The sequence below is a fragment of the Cucumis melo genome, chromosome 8, assembly GCF_025177605.1.
Source record: "Cucumis melo cultivar AY chromosome 8, USDA_Cmelo_AY_1.0, whole genome shotgun sequence".
Lineage (NCBI taxonomy): Eukaryota > Viridiplantae > Streptophyta > Magnoliopsida > Cucurbitales > Cucurbitaceae > Cucumis > Cucumis melo.
The window spans coordinates 16,506,153-16,526,522 of record NC_066864.1 but is presented as its reverse complement, the minus strand read 5'-3'; the positions used below and the strand labels follow the sequence as shown (position 1 = coordinate 16,526,522).

At 32.6% G+C, this 20,370-nt stretch overlaps 2 protein-coding genes across 12 annotated transcripts in view; one reads left to right on the top strand and one right to left on the bottom strand.

Moving 5' to 3' along the window:
* LOC103499508 (ABC transporter A family member 1) overlaps window positions 1-4,527 on the top strand; it is a 77,777-nt gene extending 73,250 nt beyond the window's left edge. For 7 of the 11 annotated variants that reach the window (XM_051088351.1, XM_008462524.3, XM_051088353.1 and 4 more), the window contains 9 exons: window positions 1,061-1,140; window positions 1,261-1,368; window positions 1,800-1,950; window positions 2,442-2,578; window positions 2,660-2,734; window positions 2,799-3,099; window positions 3,280-3,413; window positions 4,091-4,152; window positions 4,265-4,527. In XM_051088351.1, coding sequence (XP_050944308.1) covers window positions 1,061-1,140; window positions 1,261-1,368; window positions 1,800-1,950; window positions 2,442-2,578; window positions 2,660-2,734; window positions 2,799-3,099; window positions 3,280-3,413; window positions 4,091-4,152; window positions 4,265-4,346 — 1,130 coding nt within the window. In that variant the 3' untranslated portion in view covers window positions 4,347-4,527. Of the gene's footprint in view, window positions 1-1,060; window positions 1,603-1,799; window positions 1,951-2,441; window positions 2,579-2,659; window positions 2,735-2,798; window positions 3,100-3,279; window positions 3,414-4,090; window positions 4,153-4,264 lie in introns of those variants that run through there. The other 4 variants (XR_007822887.1, XR_539831.3, XM_008462526.3 and 1 more) reach the window with 3 other exon arrangements.
* Window positions 4,528-4,863: 336 nt separating this feature from the next.
* Window positions 4,864-8,347, bottom strand: LOC103499510 (heat stress transcription factor B-3). The gene is made up of 2 exons (XM_008462532.3): window positions 7,923-8,347; window positions 4,864-5,566 (listed from the first exon to the last, which is right to left on the bottom strand). Exons 1-2 carry the CDS (start codon window positions 8,214-8,216, stop codon window positions 5,180-5,182), a joined length of 681 nt encoding a protein of 226 aa, XP_008460754.3. The 5' UTR covers window positions 8,217-8,347; the 3' UTR covers window positions 4,864-5,179.
* Between the last annotated feature and the right edge of the window lie 12,023 nt (window positions 8,348-20,370).

Here is a 20,370-nt window from a genome sequence, read left to right as displayed (position 1 = left end):
CACCTATTCGTCTTGTCTAATCCAAGCATCCTCCACAGCAACCTTTAGACTCATGCCCTCCACCGTTGAGTACAATGATCATGCATTGATACCATATTATTAATCGTCTCTTTACTACTTCTCACCTTCTTCCGCAGGTATGGTAGATAAACTAACCTTTTCCACTATTGTGATGGCATTGTAGTTGAACTTAGGTTTAGTGTACTTTAAAGATTTCCTTTGGAGTTTTCGTTCCATCTTGATGGCAAATATACCATTTCTTCCAAACCCTCAAGTAATAACAACATTTTCTCGTAACTTTCCACTCTTTTGGTCCCATTTCTCAAAGTTTCCAATTTATGGAAACCCTAACAAAACGCTTTCTCGAAAGCTTGATTTCTTTCCATGAAAGCATTCGCTTCTCCTCTTTACATGAAAGCATTGCATGACTTTTATTTTTTTACTTTTTGAGATTTCCTTCAGATTTCATAGCCCCAATTCTTCTTCTTTCTTTCTTTTTTTTAAATTATCGCTATTTCTTTCTCGTAGTGAGAACCCAATTCAACTTTTTTTTTAAGCTGTGTACAAACTAAAGGTCCCTTTACCATTTATGCTGCTGACTACCTTATGCCAAATAGAATCTTCTTCCAGATGGCGCCAGCCCCATTTTGCAAGGAGAGTCAAATTTTTTTCTCTTTAGACCACTTAAGCAGAGTCCCCCATCCATTGTAGATTTGTTAACAATTGACCGTTTTACCAAATGGTTAATCTTGCTGCCATTGTGCCCCTGCCAAAGAAAAATTTTAGGCTTCTCTCTGAGTTCAACGCTTATCTAAGTGCAAAAAACCTTAGGATGAACAACAAGTCTTCAACCTATGAAAGTTCCCGTTGATCAACAAGTCCAACACTTATCTAAATGCATATAACTTTAGCTAATTGCGTATAAAAGAAATTTTCGCCTTAAGTGGTCATTTTAGTTTTCTATCCTTGTTATCAATATTTGTGGTTCAAAGTCTTTTAATATCAAATGTAGCTTCATTGTTTATTGAACTGTATCACTAACAACCTTAATGTTTTTCAGGAGAAGAATCTCCCAGTGAGGGAACTGCTTTCATTTTTGGAAAAGATATACGAACCAATCCTAAGGCTGCTCGTTGTGATGTATGTAAAAAGAATTTGTTTTTCTATTAGTTTGAACTGTTGTCTGTTACTACACTTCAATTGTTTTTGCAGTGGTCAATGTATATTACACCTAACTATCATTGTTCTACCTGTGATCAGATTGGATATTGCCCACAGTTTGATGCTTTATTAGAGTTCCTTACTGCAAAGGAACACCTAGAACTTTATGCTAGAATAAAAGGTGTTCCAGAGTTGCAGATAGATGATGTACGTATTTTAGTTTAATTTTTAGTATAGTCTTTTTTCTAAATTGTTGATGCATTTATATCAGGAATTTAATGCAAATTCCTTTATCTTCCCTAGTCAACATCAACTACTTAGATTCGAATTTTTAAGATGTGAATATATTATGTCTTACATCTAGGTAATTTTTAATTTTGATGCCATGAATTTACTCTAGGGTAACATCTCAATTAAAAAAAGCAAAGAAGGAAAAAAAAAGGAATAAAATAGACCAGTAAAGAGTTCAACTTCTTTAAATATGTACCACTATTAGAAACGAACTAATAAATTGACAACAGGATTACGTGATTTCCTTTATTGTTCCGTTTAAGAATCAAGCTTAAGTGAAGTTTAACTAATTTTCCTACAAATAGATACGTAAGACTAAAATTAAAATTGTATAACCTTCTGGGTAGGTCGTTTTGGAAAAATTGGTGGACTTTGACTTGCTGAAGCATGCCAATAAACCATCTTATTCACTCAGTGGTGGAAACAAACGTAAACTCTCCGTTGCAATTGCAATGATTGGAGATCCACCTGTCGTTATTCTTGATGAGCCATCCACAGGTACTTTTTTTTCTTCTAATTGTTGGTTACATTATTAGATCATTTAAAACTTCAAAGCTAAAATAGAACGATTCTTCCGATAGTGTTTGCTCTTTTATAGGTGTCCCATTAATACTATTAAAATAATTGTATAAGTTTTCAAAAATACTATTATGCAATTACAATTGAAAGCCAGGAAATATAGAAGTGGAAAGGTTCTGTGGGGTGCCCATTCAAAATTTTGTTTGAATCGTTGTAATCCTACTTATCCTCTTGCTACCATTGATATAAGCCAGAAAAAATTCAGTTTGAGGCCGGGGATAACAATACTTTTAAGCATGTTAAGACAACATTAGTAAAATGAAATTAGAATGGCTCTCATTTCTCCATATGCATTCTTGGTATATAAATCAGAAAACAATTTCTTAGCATATTATTCTTCTTTTTTTATTGCTCTATAATATCGTCGACACAAATCAATCACTGCCATTTTTTTTATGATGATATTCTAGGGATGGATCCTATTGCCAAACGATTCATGTGGGATGTTATATCCCGAATATCTACCAGGAGAGGAAAGACAGCTGTTATCCTCACCACACATAGCATGAATGAAGCTCAAGCACTTTGCACTCGTATTGGGATAATGGTAGAAGGAGATTTTTTCCTACAATCTAAATCAATTATTGGTTTGACCAGCATTCATACTTTTGCATATTTTCATTTGAAGGTTGGAGGACGGCTACGCTGCATAGGAAGTCCCCAACACTTGAAAACACGATTTGGCAATCATCTTGAGCTAGAGGTACTTCAGGCCATACTAATTCTTGGATGTCATCAATAGTTTGATTTCGTTCAACTTTCTACAGGTCAAACCTCATGAAATCCACTCAGAGGACCTGTATAACTTTTGCCAACATATTCGTGAGGGGTTTTTTGATTTTCCTTCACACCCGAGAAGCTTATTGAATGACATTGAAGTTTGTATCGGAGCTATTGAACCCATCACACCAGAAAACCAATCAGTGTCAGAGATTACTTTGTCTAGGCAAATGTTAACCATAATCGGACGTTGGCTTGGAAATGAAGAAAGGATAAAAACACTTGTATCCTCGTCTACTGCTCCTGGAGTTTTTGGTGAACAGTTAACAGAGAAATTGTTTCGAGATGGTACAAAATCATTGTTTGTATTCTTATTCGCATCAAAATCATTGAAGAGTTTAAGTTAATTAAAAAGCTAATTGAGGATAATCTAATAAATTTTATAGCTTATTACGAGAAAAAATCAGCTGTCTTTTTCACTCATTTATGGTATTGAAGCTTATGAATGTCTCTCTATGGATTTCGTAGGCAGCATACCGTTGCCTATATTTTCCGAATGGTGGTTAGCGACAGAGAAGTTCTCGGAGATTAACTCGTTTATTCTCTCTTCATTTTCGGGTGCAACATTCCATGGGTGCAATGGATTAAGTATGAAATATCAGGTATGACCAGTGGTGCCTTTCTGAATATTGGAACTTGTTTATATAACCATCATCTTCAATTTTCTATCCCCTTGATAAAATTAGATCACAAGCATGAGATTTTTGAACCATCGTTATCCAAATTTGAATCTTCGAGTGAGCTTAATAACAAAGCATCTTGACCTCTCCATCAGAAATTTGAACCTTCAAGTGAGCTTAATACCAAAACATCTTGAAGTCTCCATCTGCAGGCATTCGCAGTCGCAAGTGCCCACGTGTATATAGATTTTAGAGGATTAAAACTTGTACATATTTCAGTACTTCTTTCATTGTTTGCCTAAAAAAACTCAACAATAATCTCCTCAAAGGAAGTAACACTTGTGAAAATTATTTTATTAAAAACAGGTGTAGGATTTAGTGCAAGTAAAATAGAGGGTTCCCTTGAAAGATGGTAATTTGCACGTTCTTTTGTTCCTTGCATTTCATGTTTTCGCTAAATCACCATTTGGCCTATTATATTGTTCTCTTGCCTACCCAACCATGCTAAATCAATAACATTAACAAGCATGATTTTTCTTTTTTCATGGCCTTTTCATATAAGATATTCATAACTCATAAGATGTCATATGTTCATTCTTAAATGAAGCTCGGTTTCTTATGTATAAATAAACTTAAGTTGCAAAATTTCTCAAATACAGTTGCCTTATGGGGAGGATGGCCTCTCGCTTGCAGATGCTTTTGGACACATAGAGAGAAACCGGTAAAATCTTTTCATTTCATTATCTCATTTTTCCTCCTTGATTGTTCTTAATCTCACTTCCCTCGTCTACCAATCTGATCTTTTTTCTGTTGTGATGTTTTCTTTGCTCCAGAAAGCAGCTTGGAATTGCCGAATACAGTCTCAGCCAATCAACGTTAGAGACGATTTTTAATCACTTTGCATCGGATTCTTAATCCAAAAAAGTAAAGATGTCATTTCATACTTACATTACATGATGGGCATATCTCCTCGAATACAGGAAATTTTCATGCGTCATAGCTTGAGTAAATGTAACAATGTTATATGAGATTGCTTTGGATGTTTCACTGTTGACGATTACTTATGTTAATGAAAAAATGCATGTTATTGCTTTAAGGTCCATGCAAAAATTGTTTGGATGTTTCATTTTTAAGTCAAATCTACTGTTTATTTCACTGATCTTCCTATTTTCTGCATATTGTCGCATTGTATTGTTTTAATTCACCACCTAAGAAGCATAAATAGATACATCCATGCCAGCAATAGACATAGCCACATTTCATTTAAAAGAAAAAGAAAAATAATAATAAATATTCACTCTCAATATTTATTATTATTGTCTTGGATGTCTTTTTAGTTTACTAAGTGACGTGCAAGTTTAACATATAGACGTGTAAGACACAGACATAGTAGGTGGTAAATGAGTGTATTTCTACTTAGATGATATGAAAATAATGTTAAAGATAATATTATTTTTTTTAACCTTTATAGAAAGAAGTTTTAACTACAATCATATAAATTGGTAGATGCAGCTTGTGCCCATCATTTTTACATCTTAGTCATTCATCTTTATTAGCTTTTTTTTTTTTTTTCACGAGATGTATACTTCTTCATAATGCACTATTGTCCGGCTTAATAATTCTATCAGCCACATTACTTTTTAGTGGCCTTTTTAAACTATAATATTAAGAATAATAATAATATTGCCAATTTTCTCCACTTTGACCTTCATTTGCATGATTGAGATAGCAAAATAGTTGTAGTTTCACTAATCTCTTCTCCCCTTTTTCTCTTCCTCTCTCTCTCCTTCCAACCTTACTCCAAACAGCTTTGGCCTCTCATCTTCATCTTTCTTTGAAATATTTTCATACGTAGCCACCAAATCAAAGAGCTCTTTGCATTTGTTTTTCATGCTTGCAAGTTCTGAACTTAAGGCCCCATTTTCCTTCTTCAACCTCTTGTTCTCATCCATCAGAGTATTGTACTGTGAAGATGATGAGTTTGATGAGGTGGATCTTTGATCTTCATCTACCCCATGTTGTTGCTTGTTCGACCATTTCTTTCTTCTTTGTATTTCACAAAGCTTTTTCTTTTCACCCTTTTGAAATTTCTCATTGCAAAACTCCCACCTTTTTGTCGTCACTTTCCGAAATCCCTTCAACAAAAAAGAAAAGCACAAACAAAAAAAATTACAACTTGATGAGAAAAGGCTTGAACAATTTATAGATTTATTTTTCAGAAGAAAAAAAAAACAAATGAATCTCTATTTTGAATGAATAAGATTTATGCCTAGTTTAATTTTCAACCTCCTAGAAATGGTTTGAAATCTTGGTTGCTTAGTATGTTTTACAAATCTGATAACTCAAGAGTCTAAATAAAGAGATCAGCTTAGTGGATTTTATTTAGCCAACTATTCTTGCTAGTAATGCGGATCCATATGTTTCGTTGACGGAGGCTTTATAGTTTAGTAAAAATAATTTGGAAAAAAATGTAAAGTGGGGCTTGAACATTGATTTAGAGAGTATTGAGAAACGATATTATCATTAGGCTAACTTCTGGTATTAGAGTTGAAAAAAAATTATTACGTAGTAAACAAGTTTTAAATGTATATCACACATTAAACAAGTTTTTGTGAGAAAAAAAATATTATTTTGTTTGAAATGTTGTACATTTTATTACAACAACATTGTACAAGTAAAAGATACTATATTTTGAAAAATTAAATAATAATTAAAATTCTTATCACCTAACTTTTGAATACAAAAGGACGACTAAAAAATGGAACTTTGCATAAAGAAGGAAGAATATACAAATCCCTTATTCAATGAAGAATAATTTGGATAACTAAAAAAGAACAATATATATATATATATATATATATATGAGAATGCTCAATTAATACTTAATAGGGATTTTTTAAGGCTTTGAAGTTTGTCTTCTTTTGTTCTAATTCTTTTGGATGGGTAACAAATATGATTCATTAATTTATTTGTGAAAAAGCTAATTAAACGTGTCAAATAAAAAAAATTTATGATGCAAATTCAAATCAAGTTAGGTCAGACAACTACAACTTAATCTTTTTTTGGGTCTGAAATATGAATGCAAATCAAACTTAATTAGCAAACTAAATTTGTGGATGTCAAAATCTCACCTAAAGTCTCAAGTAGGACCAGAAATATGAATTTTGTCAAAATCAAAAAGATAAGAAAAAAATTCTCAATTTATTTTGAACCTGACAAATTAAGTATTAATTTACTTTAATTAAAACTAATAATTATCAAAGTCCTGTGTTATTTTGTTAAAATATATATGCAACCTTTCTTTTTTCAATAAGTATATTTACTTGTTTTCTGTTTTTGTTTAAAAAAATACCAGGGAAAAACAATTATATGATTGAGATAAAATAAAATACAATTTTGGAAAAGGGGTTTAGGTTTTGTTAAGTTTTAATTAAAAAGTGAAAAATGAAAGAAATTTTGTTAGAGGATAAAATTGTTTAAAATATTTATAAATATTTTATTTTCTATCAATGATATATTGTAATAGACATATATTGGGGTCATCACAAGAAAAGAAATTAAAACAAAATTGAATAAAACAATTAAACACATATGATTCAAAATTGAATAAAACAATTAAACACATATGATTTAAGATTAAGTTTGAGTTGAATTTTGTATTGAAACGAAGTGTTTTTTTCTTGCATTTTTAAATAAGATTGAATTTTAAGAAGATATTATTTGTTTATTTTAGTTTTCTTAAAAGCCTTTTGAAAGTATTAATATATTCAAATAAATGGGTGGTGATTTATAATTAGGCAATATACAACCATGAGAAATTGATGCGTCATGGTATTTTCTACGTCCATGACCAAAGCTATATTATCTACGATCTTTCATAGAATCTTAGGAATGTCAAAATTAACGACTAAACTCTAAAGAAAAAAGTTCAGAAGATTTCTTTTATATATATAATTTAATATATATGTCTACTAAATTCATATTCTTATCTTTTTATAAATTAATTTTAGTAGATTCAATTAGACACAAACGTATAGGTTGGGATTTACTTCTAAGGGTTTTTTTTTCTCGTTAATACTTATTAGGTCTAAAAGAACTACCCATTGTAATTACTCCTCTATTTTTTTTTTTTTATTTATTTTTATTATTTTTTTATTTTTTTGTGTGTCCAATAGTGTCTTTGCTTTTCTATGTAACAAATTGATTAGTTCAACTGGGAACAAACCCATTAAACACAACCAAATTAAGTTGCCCAATTTTACATTACATAATCTTTAAATTTTGATAATTTGAACAACCAAGATAAAAAGTGAACTTGCTACAAGTTCTTCATCCTTTTTCCTTATTTGTACTGCTCTTTTAATTCTAATTATAGATCATAACTACAAATTTCCACCTCATATGTGTAATTTCAACAACAAAAACAAATAAATAAATAAATAAAGTTGTATGAAATAGGTAAATAAGAAAAAGACAAAAAGAAAAACGTACATAGGTATTAAGTTGGCGAACAAAGCTAGAGAAATTGGAATGCTTAAAGAGCTTTGGCAAAATATCTTTAGCAAATTCCGCCGTCTGCCAAACCACAAACGCCGTGCCGTCGCTGTTCCACGATATCACGTCGTCCGTCCCTGGATCCTCCACCATCCGGTAAGTCTTCATCAGAAACGGCGCCGTCGTTGACTTTCTCATTCTAATCTCACTCTCCGCCGTCCACGGCGGCCATGATTCCAACTTCTTCTCCTCATTTCTATTATTATTATTATCACTCACTCCAGCCTCCATTCAATACTCAATACACACAGCTGAGATATATATATGAATGAAAAGAAAATGGATTTTTAATTTTTATGCTTTTGGTAGATGAAGAATCTCTCTCTCTCTCTCTCTCTCTCTCTCTCTCTCTCTCTCTCTCTCTTGTGTTTCTCTCTCTGAAGAAATGGATGACCATTTCTATGTTTCTATAGTCAGAAATTCTTCGCTGATCAACAGTACTTTACTATGTAAACTAATTTTCTATCATGTGATTGAGTGGAAGAATTCATTTTTCTTTTTTATAAAAAATAAAAATTGAATTTAATAACCACTTGATTTGTTGTTTTTTATTTATGAAAATGCACATTTCTTACCATCATTTTGGAGCTTAAATAAATTTGTTCAATTAACCAAATTTAAAAAATAAAGATAAGAAATATTTCTTTTCAAAAGTTATTGATTCAAGTGGAACAAAAAAAATTTAAAAGTAAAAAGGTGCATAGGCCTCATTTTCAAAAAAAAAATAATTATTTTAAAGGATAGAAACACTAAGAATAATTAAATATAACAAAATATTTTGTTATATTTATAAATAAGTTAACACTTTTATATATTTGAAAACAAAAGATCAATAATTAAAGAGTTCAAGAGCAAAAATCAAAAGTAAAATTTTAATTTGGGGGTGCTTACCTATTTATTTATTCATTTATTTGTTGTTGAGTGTTGAAAAATAATGCATTTTGCTTGTTTTTGTAAAATCTTTAAAAACAATTAGAAATAAAAAAGGTATGGTTGGTTTTTGATGACGTGTGTTGTTAAAGCTTTGGGAATAGATGTATAATTTTATTGATTTTGATGCGTGTTGATTAGTTTAAGTAAGAAAATGGAATTTATTTCTGCTGTTATATATATATATATATATATATATATATATATATATATATATATATATATATATATATATATATATATATATATTTGACTCATTCATATTGTTTGTGTTTGACTAAACATCTTTGTCAAAAGTGTGAGTTGGAGGGTTGTGAAACTAAAGAATTTCTTCAAGGTTAAACAAAAGTTTGTGTTTGAATTTTGAGAGAATGATGGTATTCAATTTAATTTTTGAATTCTAGAGAGTTTTGATTTGCTTAAACAATTCTCAATTCTTTATAATTTCTTTGGTTAAAATGTCAACACAATTTGTGTTATGGGTAATTTTGGATAAATTGGCATAAACAACGTTAACGTATGGATGAATGAAAAAGGAAAAAGAAAAAAAAAATGGCATGGGCCATCAGGCTCACCCTCGTAGTATAAAGTTTCAACTAGATGAAGAATGTGAGTGTGATTTAAGGGATCAACCAAAGAACTTTGAAGAGAATGCTACTATATACAATGTTACCAGAAACCAAGCTCGAAAAAAAGATCTTTGTTTCAATTGTTTTCAATTAAAGTTTCCAATCTCTTTCGATTATAGCTTTATCATTAGTTACTTTTAGGAGAAGATCGAGACGAACCTTAATCAAGGGCAAATGAAAGACAAATGAAGAACCAGATATTGACTCATCGTCAGCTAATAGCTTACTATGATATCCAAACAACTAAACAAAAAAAAAAGCAGAAGTCAACTGTTGGGACCTAGAAGCCTTCTCTTAGTATTGATAAGGAATTTTGCACAAACAATTGCAATGCAAAAATAAAAGGAAAATATTAAAATCGTATGAGAATGCGAGAAGGTGATACACCCTTAAATTGTGTGTATTTAACCTTATATTTGGAGTTATTTTTATTAGATTTGATATGTTTGCTAGTGTATTCGAAGACATTTTTATGAAATTGAGTGTTAGAAAGCAAAATAACCAACCTGTGTCAAAATTGGGTCAATATTACCAAGAAAATGAGAGAAAAAGTGAAGTTGCTTAAACTAACAAGGTAGAACAGTTGTGTTGCCTCAACACTCCATACCCAAGAGCACAAAAAATTGAGTGTAGAATTCGAGCGAGGGCTGTTGTGGAGAGATAGTTCGAGGAGAGTACATAAAACCTAAAGAAACTCTAAATTACATAGATGTTGGATCAATTCAAGCAACACTTGAATATTTAAGCATATCTGGAGTTTTTAATGGAATGTGAAACTGAAATTTTGAGGTAGTAAGTTGAGAGGATTTAGAGTAAGTTTGTAAAATAATTTTTCAATTTGATGAATGGATTTTTAGTTATTCAAGTCAGAAGTGAAATATGGAAACTTTGAATAAGCAAGTAGCTGCAAGCTAAGGACGGATAGTAAGTGTTTGGTAGGCATCCTAACACTAGGCAAGGTGAGGTATATCTCAAGCACTCAAATGTGTTCAGAGGTTAGCACACGAGCAAGGAGCATCACTATATGTGATGTATGTACAGGTTGAAGCATGTAACATAAAGCGTGTGCATGCAACAAGGCACTTAAAAGGTTAGTTGGGTGTGGTTAGGTAGCCAAGGTGATGTTAGACATGCTAAGTGAGGCATGGCAAAGGAAAATTGGTGCACAACCTAGAATAGGGCTTGTGACACAGCCAAAGAGGTTAGCACATGTAAACCCTAAACTTATTATTCCCTTAGAATTTCTAAGTTAGAAAGAAACCTATAGTTGTTTTGTGGCTTAGGTGACTTTGTTAAGGAAAAGTTGAAGAAATGTTTGCCTAAGTGTTAAAGCTTAAGGTTGGTGGCCAATAAAAGGAAAGAAAGGAAGTTAAGTGGAATTTTTGCTAAATGTTGGTGAGCTAGATGTTTTGACATAGTGCTAGGCGGCCAAGGATGCCTTGTGAACCACCAATGGCATGTCCTAGGCGGCCAAGTGCCTAGGCGCCAAGACAAGCTTCATGTGTGTTGCGGTCAAAGATTTTTAAGGGAACCTCTATGTGTTTTGGAAGCAAGCAAAGCAAGGCTAGGTGTCATGACAAAGGCAAGTGAGAAGCCATGCGGCCAACAGCAAGTCAAGACTCGTGAGGTTAGCTAGGCGGCAAGCGGGATTAAGGCATGCAACATTGCTTGTGAAGGTTTTTTTAGAGCCAAGAGGATGTGTTGTGCGAACAGGGTGACCCTAAGCATCCAAAGGAGGTTGGTGGAGTGGAGAAAAAGTGTTTTAAGGCATGCAAACTCAAAAAATGGCAAACATGAGATGTCACTCTTGGCCTCGTAAGAGCTCTATAAATAGGTCAATTTCAAACAAAAAGTGCTCTCAAATTTGTCTTAAAAGAACCCTAAAGGAGTTTAGTTTGTGAGGTATGGCTACCGGACAAAACGAACGCAAGGAAGAAGTTCAAAGCTTGAAGAAAAGCAACAAAGGTCATTTTCGAAGGAATTCTAAGTAGTGTGGAGTTCTTGAAAGCTACATAACATAAAGCTTCGAATTTGAAGTGAAATTTAGAGGTAAGCTAGTTAAGACAATGCTAAGAAAGTTTAAAGAAGGAATTTTTCCATTTTGATGGCTGGATTAAAAGTTATAAGCTTGGGAAGGTGATTGATGTTTTCTAGAATTTCATAGATTATTAGGCAAGGGTGAAGGAAGAGAGGTCTTGAGCTGCGCCCGTTTTGATGGTAAGAGAATTTGAGCTACACAGATTAATAAGCTTGGGATGAGGCACATGCTAAGACAGTGCGACAAGCCATGTATGCGTAGAGGCTAAGGGCACGCACGACATGGTAAGCATGGGGCTAGCATTCAGCAAGGCACTTGAGGGGCCTGTAAACGCATGTGTGCTACTTGTCGCCCATGCCTAGTGGTCAACCATGCCTTAACACCATTTTTTAGCAATTTAGGTATTTTTTGGGAATTTTTTAGTTAAGTTTGGATCTTTTCTGATCTTAGAAGATTAGAAGATTAAATTAGAGTTAAATTCTCTAATTTCAAGGCAAGAGACGAATGGAAAAATTTATAAGCCAAGGCTTTAGCTACCACCTGTAAGTGACAGAAATGAATTTAAAGTTGATTTATAAACATGATTTACTATGATTTACTAAGTTTATGCTTAAAGCATGTTTTGAGTTAAAATATTTGAGTTATACTTGATTTATATAGTTGATTTTTAAAGCATGAGTTTCAAGTTTAAAAAGAGTTGTAAAAGTCATTGTTTGACTAATAAGTTTATTGAGAACGCTTCTTTACATATGAGATTTATGAGAAAACATATGTATGTTAAGTTTCTGAAAGCATTTAAGTTAAATGTTGTTTAAGCAAAGTTTGATTTACAAATTTGAGACTTGTTGAATACAAGAGATTTATATAACATATTTTTTAGTTTGAGATAATGTTTTAGGCATGAGATTTTCTTTTCTTTCTTTTTTTTTTTCTTTTTTTTCTTTTTTTTTTTTTTTTTTTTTTGCATGTTTTAATCTATACTTGAAATATTCAGAGATTTATGGTAATCCTATGAGGGATTTTTAATTATAAATAGGTCAGTTTCAAATAAAGAGTCTCGAATTACTCATTCATTTTCTCTTAAATTTTTCTCAAAAGAACACTAAAAGAGTGTAGCGTGAGGAAGGTGTTCTTCAAAATTGAAGGAAGGAAGAAAGACCATTTTCAAAGGATTTCTAAGCAATGTAGACTTCTTGAAGGCTACATAGTGCATCACTCCGAATTTGAAGCTAAAATTTGAAAAAGCTAGTTAAGACAATTCTAAGAAAGATTGAAGAAGGAACTTTTTCATCTTAATGGTAAGATAAAAAACTATAAGCTCTGGAAGTTGATACTGAAGAAATGTTCAAGGATTGGGAGTTGCGTAATCAGTAGTACGGCTAATGTAGTTGTAGTTTAGTGTTTACATTCAATTTAATTGTTAATGATACCTCATTTACTTGTTTTTCCATACGGTTCAGTGTTTCTTTTAGTGAATGTATTTGTTTACCAACGATATGAATGACATACTAGTAGTTGACTGGAAGTACAATGTATTATGTTATTATGTGGTTTTTTCTAGCGAAACTCAATTAACTAATATGATTGCATTTTTTTTTGTATGACATGTTCTTCAAGGGCCCTGAAGGACTTATGAACTAAGAGGAGGAGGCCACCCTTGTCGAGTGCCTGGTGGAGTTGATCTCATAGTCAGCTTTGTAAGAATGATGGCTCAAAAGATGTCAAGGCGTAACATCCAAGCTACGACTATCGATAGTCGGATAAAAATGCTGAAGAGAACATTCCATGTTATAGCCAAGATATAGGGCCCGTTGTGCAGTGGGTTCAGATGGAACGATGAACTAAAGTGCATCATTGTGGAGAAGGATGTGGTCGACGATTGAGTGAAGGTACGTTATTCCTTATGTCAACCGTTATTCTTTTATAATAAAAAATAAACAAACACTTTAATGCAACACTTGAACAGAGTCATCTTGCTGCGAAGGGCCTCCTAAACAGATCATTTTCCCATTACGACGAACTTTGCTATGTCTTTGGGAGAGATCATGGAACGGGAGGGCACGTAGAGACATTCGTTAATGTCGGGTCAAATGTGATTGGAGGGTACGAGGGATTTATCGGTAATGATGGCAACGATATAGAGATCCCTAGTATGTACAGTCAGGGACTAGACATGTCGTCTGATGACATAATGGGCACACGACCCAGGCAAGCAAGTGACGGTAGGAATGCTTCAAGCAGGTCCAAGAGGAAGTGGGTCGGCCAAACGGTAGAAACTGTGAAAATAATTTACAATTCCATAGAGTACACCAATGACCAGCTTTACCACATTATAGACTAGCCAATCGTACAATGGCAAGATGTAAGCACAACACGATAAGAGGTCATTCGACGATTACAGGCCATCCCCAAACTAACTAGAATCGATAGGTGTCATTGTATGTGTATACTGATGCACAATGTCGACAACATGAAAGCATTCATGGATGTACCTGATGAGCTTAAGTTCAACTTCTACACGGACATTCTCCAAGAAAACTCTTGAGTGCTTCTCCATTTCCTTTGTTTGTCTTGTGTGTCTGTTGCTTCATTTTCTTTGTTTATTGTTTTTCTACTTTTCATACATATTGTTATTCTGCTGTTATGTGAGTGAAAATTTCTTGTAATCCAGTTCTTTCGCGAATGTCGTCTTCAAATTTATATTTGCATTTCTTTAACAGGTTTACGTCTTACGTGTGAACGACACAAGAAAAAAATAAGAAACAGGGTGCAACATAACGATTTAAAAGCCAAATTATCAAATAAACAGGGTATGTAAGAAAAATAATGCAAAACATATTTACCAAAAACAATATGATTTATTTAAATTATATATATTAATTTATTTATTTTATATAATAAAAAAATTAGCATAACACTATTATCGTAATCCTTACCCCAATGCATATTGTCATAACACACAAACACATATTATCATAATACTACTATCATAATCCTTCCTCCAAACAAATATTTTCATAACACTGCCTATCATAATTCTTCCTCCAAACACATATGAATAACACTAGTTTTATCACCTAGGTGGGAGCGTTCAAAAAACCCCGTAACCCAACCAATCCGAACTACCTAACCCAAACCGTAAAGGTTGCCGGGTTGGGGAATTAAAGTTTAGGTTAATCCAACCCAACCCGGTTTAGGAGTATATATATATATATATATATATACATAACCTAAATTAACATATTTTATTTTCATTTTGGCCTGCACACAACTCAACCCCATCCACCCTTCAGCATCGCAACTTCGCATTTCACAATCCCTTCGGCATTCAGATTCTGGCGGCCTTCACATTTCGACGACCTTCGCACATTCAGATCACAACTCCAATCGTAGTCTGAGGTTCTTCGTTTTCATCTCCCACATTTCGGTCGTGCTTTTGCACATTTTCAGTCGAGGGTTCTTCAATTTTTTTCATCGTATATGCTTTTTTTATTATTCTTATTATTATTATTATTATTATTATTATTATTATTATTATTATTATTATTATTATTATTATTATTAATTATCACTTACAGAAATCATTAAAAGCATGATGCTTACCCTGAAATCATACTAGCTCTACTTCATCATTTGTAGAATGGGTGAAAGAGTTTAATGCAGTACTCATTATGTTATCTAGAGATCGGTTTTCCCATTGAACCTAGATCTTGGGATCTCCAATCAACTAGGTTGGGTTGCCTCTCTGGGTAACTTCATATTAAAGGCTTTAATCTCATTCTTTTTTATGAACTTTCAACCAACTTCCTAGTTAGGCCTTTAGTAAGTAGATCTGCAATATTATCTTTTGACCTCACAAAGTCAATTGTGATAATTCCACTAGAGAGCAGTTGCCTGATTGTATTATGTCTCCGTCATATATGTCGAGACTTACCATTATACATAATATTTCGTGCCCTTCCAATAGCTAACTGGCTATCACTATGTATACATATTGCAGGCACCGGTTTAGACTAATTTGGAATATCTTCCAAAAAATTACAAAGTCATTCTGCTTCTTCTCCAGCTTTGTCTAAAGCTATAAATTCAAATTCCATTGTGGATCATGCTATACATGTTTGTTTGAAAGATTTCCAAGATACAACATCACCACTAAGGATAAAAATGTAACCACTTGTGGATTTGGAGTCTTTAGTACTCGATATCCAGTTGGCATCACTATAACCTTCAAGTATAGCAGGATAGCGAGTATAGTGTAATCCATAATTTTTAGTGTGCTTTAAGTATCCCAAAATTCTCAAGATAGTTTTTCAATGATCTTGACCTGGATTACTTGTATAGCGACTTAACTTGCTTACAACATACACTATATCAGGACATGTACAACTCATGATGTACATTAAACTACCAATGATGCGAGAGTATTCTAATTGTGTTATACTATGTCTATTATTTTTACTTAAATGGAGACTAGCATCATTTGGGGTCTTTGCAATCACAATGTTATGTTTTCTATATTTCTTCAATATTGTATCAACATAATGTCATTGAGACAGAACTAACCCTTGTGAGGTTCTAGAAATTTTAATACCTAGAATAACATGTGCGACACCCATGTCTTTCATCTCAAATTTATTGGCCAACATTTGTTTGGTAGTCTTAATAATGTTGATATTGCTACCTATAATTAGCATATCATCAACATATAGGCACACAATGACATGGTCATTCTCATTGCTTTTGACATATACACATTTGTCACATTCATTGATTTTAAATTCATCGACCATCATTACACTGTCAAATTTTTCATGTCATTGTTTTGGTGCTTGTTTTAGTCCATAAAGAGACCTAATTAATTTGCAAACTTTCTTTTCTTAACCAAGGGAAACAAACCCTCCAGGTTGTTGCATGTAGATCTTTTAATCTAAATGACCATTTAAAAATATTGTTGACATCCATCTGATGTATCTCAAATCCATGCAAAGTTGATATTGCTATGAGCATGAGAATCGAAGTAATTCTAGTAACTGGTGAGTATGTATCAAAATAGTCAAGTCCTTCTTGTTGCTTGTAACCTTTAGCGACAAGTCTTGCCTTATATTTATCTATTTGACCCATTGGTCTTCATTTTTCGTTTGAAAGTCCATTTGCAACCAAGTAGTTTACTTCCTATTGGAAGATCAACTAGCTCCCAAGTATGATTATGCATAATTGACTCAATTTCATTATTCACAACCTCTTTCCAATATGGAGCTTCTGGAGAAGACATGGCCTCTTTAAATGTTTGAGGTTTGTTTTCTAACAAATATGTTAAAAAATCAGGCTCAAATGATTTTGAGATCCTCATCCTTTTACTTCCTTTGAGTTTCTCATTCTTGTTTAACTCATCATTTGATCTATTTTGAGATTCACTCGTTATAGCATCAAAAGAACGTTTTTGTAACTGTGTTTCACAAGACATTTTATGTAGAAAAACATTCTCAAAGAATGTTGCATTCCTTGATTCCATGATCGTATCAACATGTATATCTGAGATATCTGATTAATGAATTAGAAATCGATATGCACAATTGTTGCTAGCATAACCAATGAATATGCAATCAATAGTTTTTTACATTAAAACGGACATATATGAACTACTAATTATGTAATATTTTATTTTTTTATTTAATTTATTTGATTGCATTTATTAATGATCCTAACTAACTAATTGTGGTATATATAGCATACAATTAAGGTAGTTAATTAAATTTAATTAACAAATATATCTCCAATCTCTCCACACTCCATGTAAAGACTTTTTTTTTTTTTTTTTGTCGATCAAACTCATTTTCTTTTATCGTTCATCTCTTTCAATTTTTCTAGAGAATTTAAAATTTTTGCATGTTATATATCGTGCCCATTTTTCATTTTATATATGTTTTTAAAATCATATTTATTATGATTTTTTAAGTTTTTCAATTGATTTTCTGTTACATTAATAAATCATAATTTCAAAATATCTCTCTACGTTCCATTTCATTTCACTTGTCCAATTTTTCTTATTCTTTTTCTATCAGTCAAATGACATTTTATTGTATTGTTCATCTCTTTTATTTCTTCTAGTGAGTTTCTACTTTTTTTTTTCGTTCTATATATATTCTGCTCATTTTATATTAGAGCTATACATGGGTATTTTGTTTTTTCAATTTATTTTCTGTTATATGTCAATATTATTTTTTTTTAGTAAAAATTATGTTTTTGAAATCAACAATGTATATTGTTCCTAATTTTCGTTGAATTGTAGCTAAATATATTACATTTATGGGGCAGTATTATTCTTATATTTAAAGTTTTGTTTCTAAATTAACACATTATATTTTTCATACTATTTGTTGAAGTCAATCTGAAACTACACATTCAATATACACTAGCATATGAAAAACTCGATACACTAGAAGAAATCTAGCCTTTAATGTCGGGTGAAAAAAATGAAAAATGGGCTTTAATGTCGTTTTTCAAAAGGCGGATGTTTAATGTCGGTTTTAAACCGACATTAAAGATAGAGCTTTAATGTCGGTTTAAAACCGACATTAAACACCCTGCTTTTTTAGAACTGACATTAAAGCCCATTTTTATTTTATTTTTATTTTTATTTTTTAATTTTGTAAAAATTCAACTTTCTCTCTCTTACTTTACTCTTTTCTCAAACCCTCCCCCACACTATTTTTCATCTTCCTCAAATTTCTTTCACCCTTCTCAATCTCGATCACTTTCTTCCCTCTCTTCTTCGATAGCTGCTCAATCTCATCACTTTCCGACCGGCTCTACCACTTACTTGAACTACTTGACCACCGCAACCACCGGCACAGCCCATGTCGAACTTCCGTCTTCACTATCGCTTCTTTTCAGTTACTCTTTATCTTCTTCTCCTTTCATTTTCTCTCTCTTTCAGCCATTCGCAATACGTTGATGATGAATCCGATCAAGATTCTCTGGTCTCTCGCTTTCAACGCTACCTCAGAATCTAAACCGCACATCCAGATCCCGATTACGCCTCCGCCGTCGCCTTTCTCAGATCTCAAGCACAAGAAATCAGTCTCCATACGCAGGTACTCGAGTTCGGTCCAAGTAAGCCTCTTCTTCTTGTGACTTGGTATGGATCATTTTTCCATTCGGAATCTCAGAAACCGGGATTTCATCCCTGTCCGTACGATTCATATATCATATGTACCAGATGAGGAGATTGGGGGTTCCGATGGAGCTGCGAAGTTCTCATAGAGAATGTGGTTAGAAATGTACTATAGGTTTTACTGCAACATCTGAGTTTATAGCATTCAACTGCAAGGATACTAAATTACTCAGTAAAATAAGTCTATTTTTTTTTATAAAAACTATTTAATGTGTTTGAATTTCAAACAACTATTGTGCTTCTTTAAAGAACTATCATTATTTATTGGGCTGATAGTGGTGATTTGGTGGCAATAGCAGATTTGGTGTTAAAGTTGCTGGCAGTAGTAGAAACAAATTGTTGTGTTTTGTAATTGAACTTTCATGCCTACTTGCAATGAATTTGTGATGTTTGTTTTACTTTATCGCTTGTAATCATGTTTATTTGTGTCATGTATGCACAAATTCTAGGAATTGAACATTTTGGTTTTGTAATTGTTTTTATTTGTTTTGATTTACAGGAATCAATCAAAGGAAATTTCCCACCGAGTTTCGTTAATGCAACAATAAAAGTTAACATATCCCTTGAAATGCAACTGATCCTTTTACCTCTGGAGTGAATCTACGTGGGATTCTATCTTCTACCTACCAATTTACTTTTGGGTCTTTGTCTAATTCCATCCAGCCAAAACTACTTGATAGAAAAAAAATGTAGTTTTGCTTCATTCATTTTGCCATTTTATTCCGGCCATTTGGCTTATCTGTATCTTTCTCTAGTAAGGATTCCAGACGTGTTCCACCCACCTTCGCTTTTTTAAAATCAAATGTTAATTTTACTGAGGAAGCAGTCTTGTGCTCATTTGCTATGACGGTTTGTGGGAAATTTTTCCAGATTTTTTTTAATGTATGATTCAATTTGAGTAGAAATTTTGAGGATATGGTGGAGGAGCTTAAATATAATATTCCGATGTAAAGAATTATCATACTTTCATGCATCAAAGGAAAGTAAGACTTCAATAGTTTGGTTAGTGTGAAGTGAGGGATAAAAACAACTGATATGATGTATTTCTTCTTAATGTAGGATGTTTTGAACTTTTATTGGAAGGTGGCATCTACTTGATATAGAATCATGGGTGGCAGTGAGATGAATAAATCCGCAAAGGAAGAATCCAAAACAGCACCTGCCACTACGCAGGTCTGCTTGTTTTTCTTTTTGAGACAGACGACTTGGTCTGTTATGGGCTGTCAGTTGCTTTTCGTTAATATATTTTGTTACTTTTTGTATCTATATTTTGTGGAATTCTGTCTGCTTCATTGGCATTTCCACTAGTTGTAATTATTTCTGATTTACAGGCTTGAAAATACATTAAATTATGGCCTTGAACGAGTTTAGAGCAAAAGCAACAAAAGAAACCGTTAAATGGCTAATTTGGACACTATAATGAGAGGCAGCTGTAGCTTATTTTCTTTTGCTCTACAACATTCCAACGAGATCCCACACTTGTCATCAAAGTATTCCTGATTGAAAAAGGTCTTGAGGGAATATAGTTGGTTTCAGCAACAAAAACAGGTTGTCTAACAGTACACGACTTTGAGAGTCTTTATTTGCAGACTATTGAAACAGGTGACTATTGTA

What these genes read in the sequence shown, in the direction of transcription:
- LOC103499510 (XM_008462532.3), bottom strand. Translation starts at nt 8,216, where the DNA reads ATGGAGGCTGGAGTGAGTGATAATAATAATAATAGAAATGAGGAGAAG. An exon ending in TTCGCCAACTTAATACCTAT is followed by an intron (nt 5,567 to 7,922) that starts GTACGTTTTTCT and finishes TTTTTGTTGAAG; the next exon opens with GGATTTCGGAAAGTGACGAC.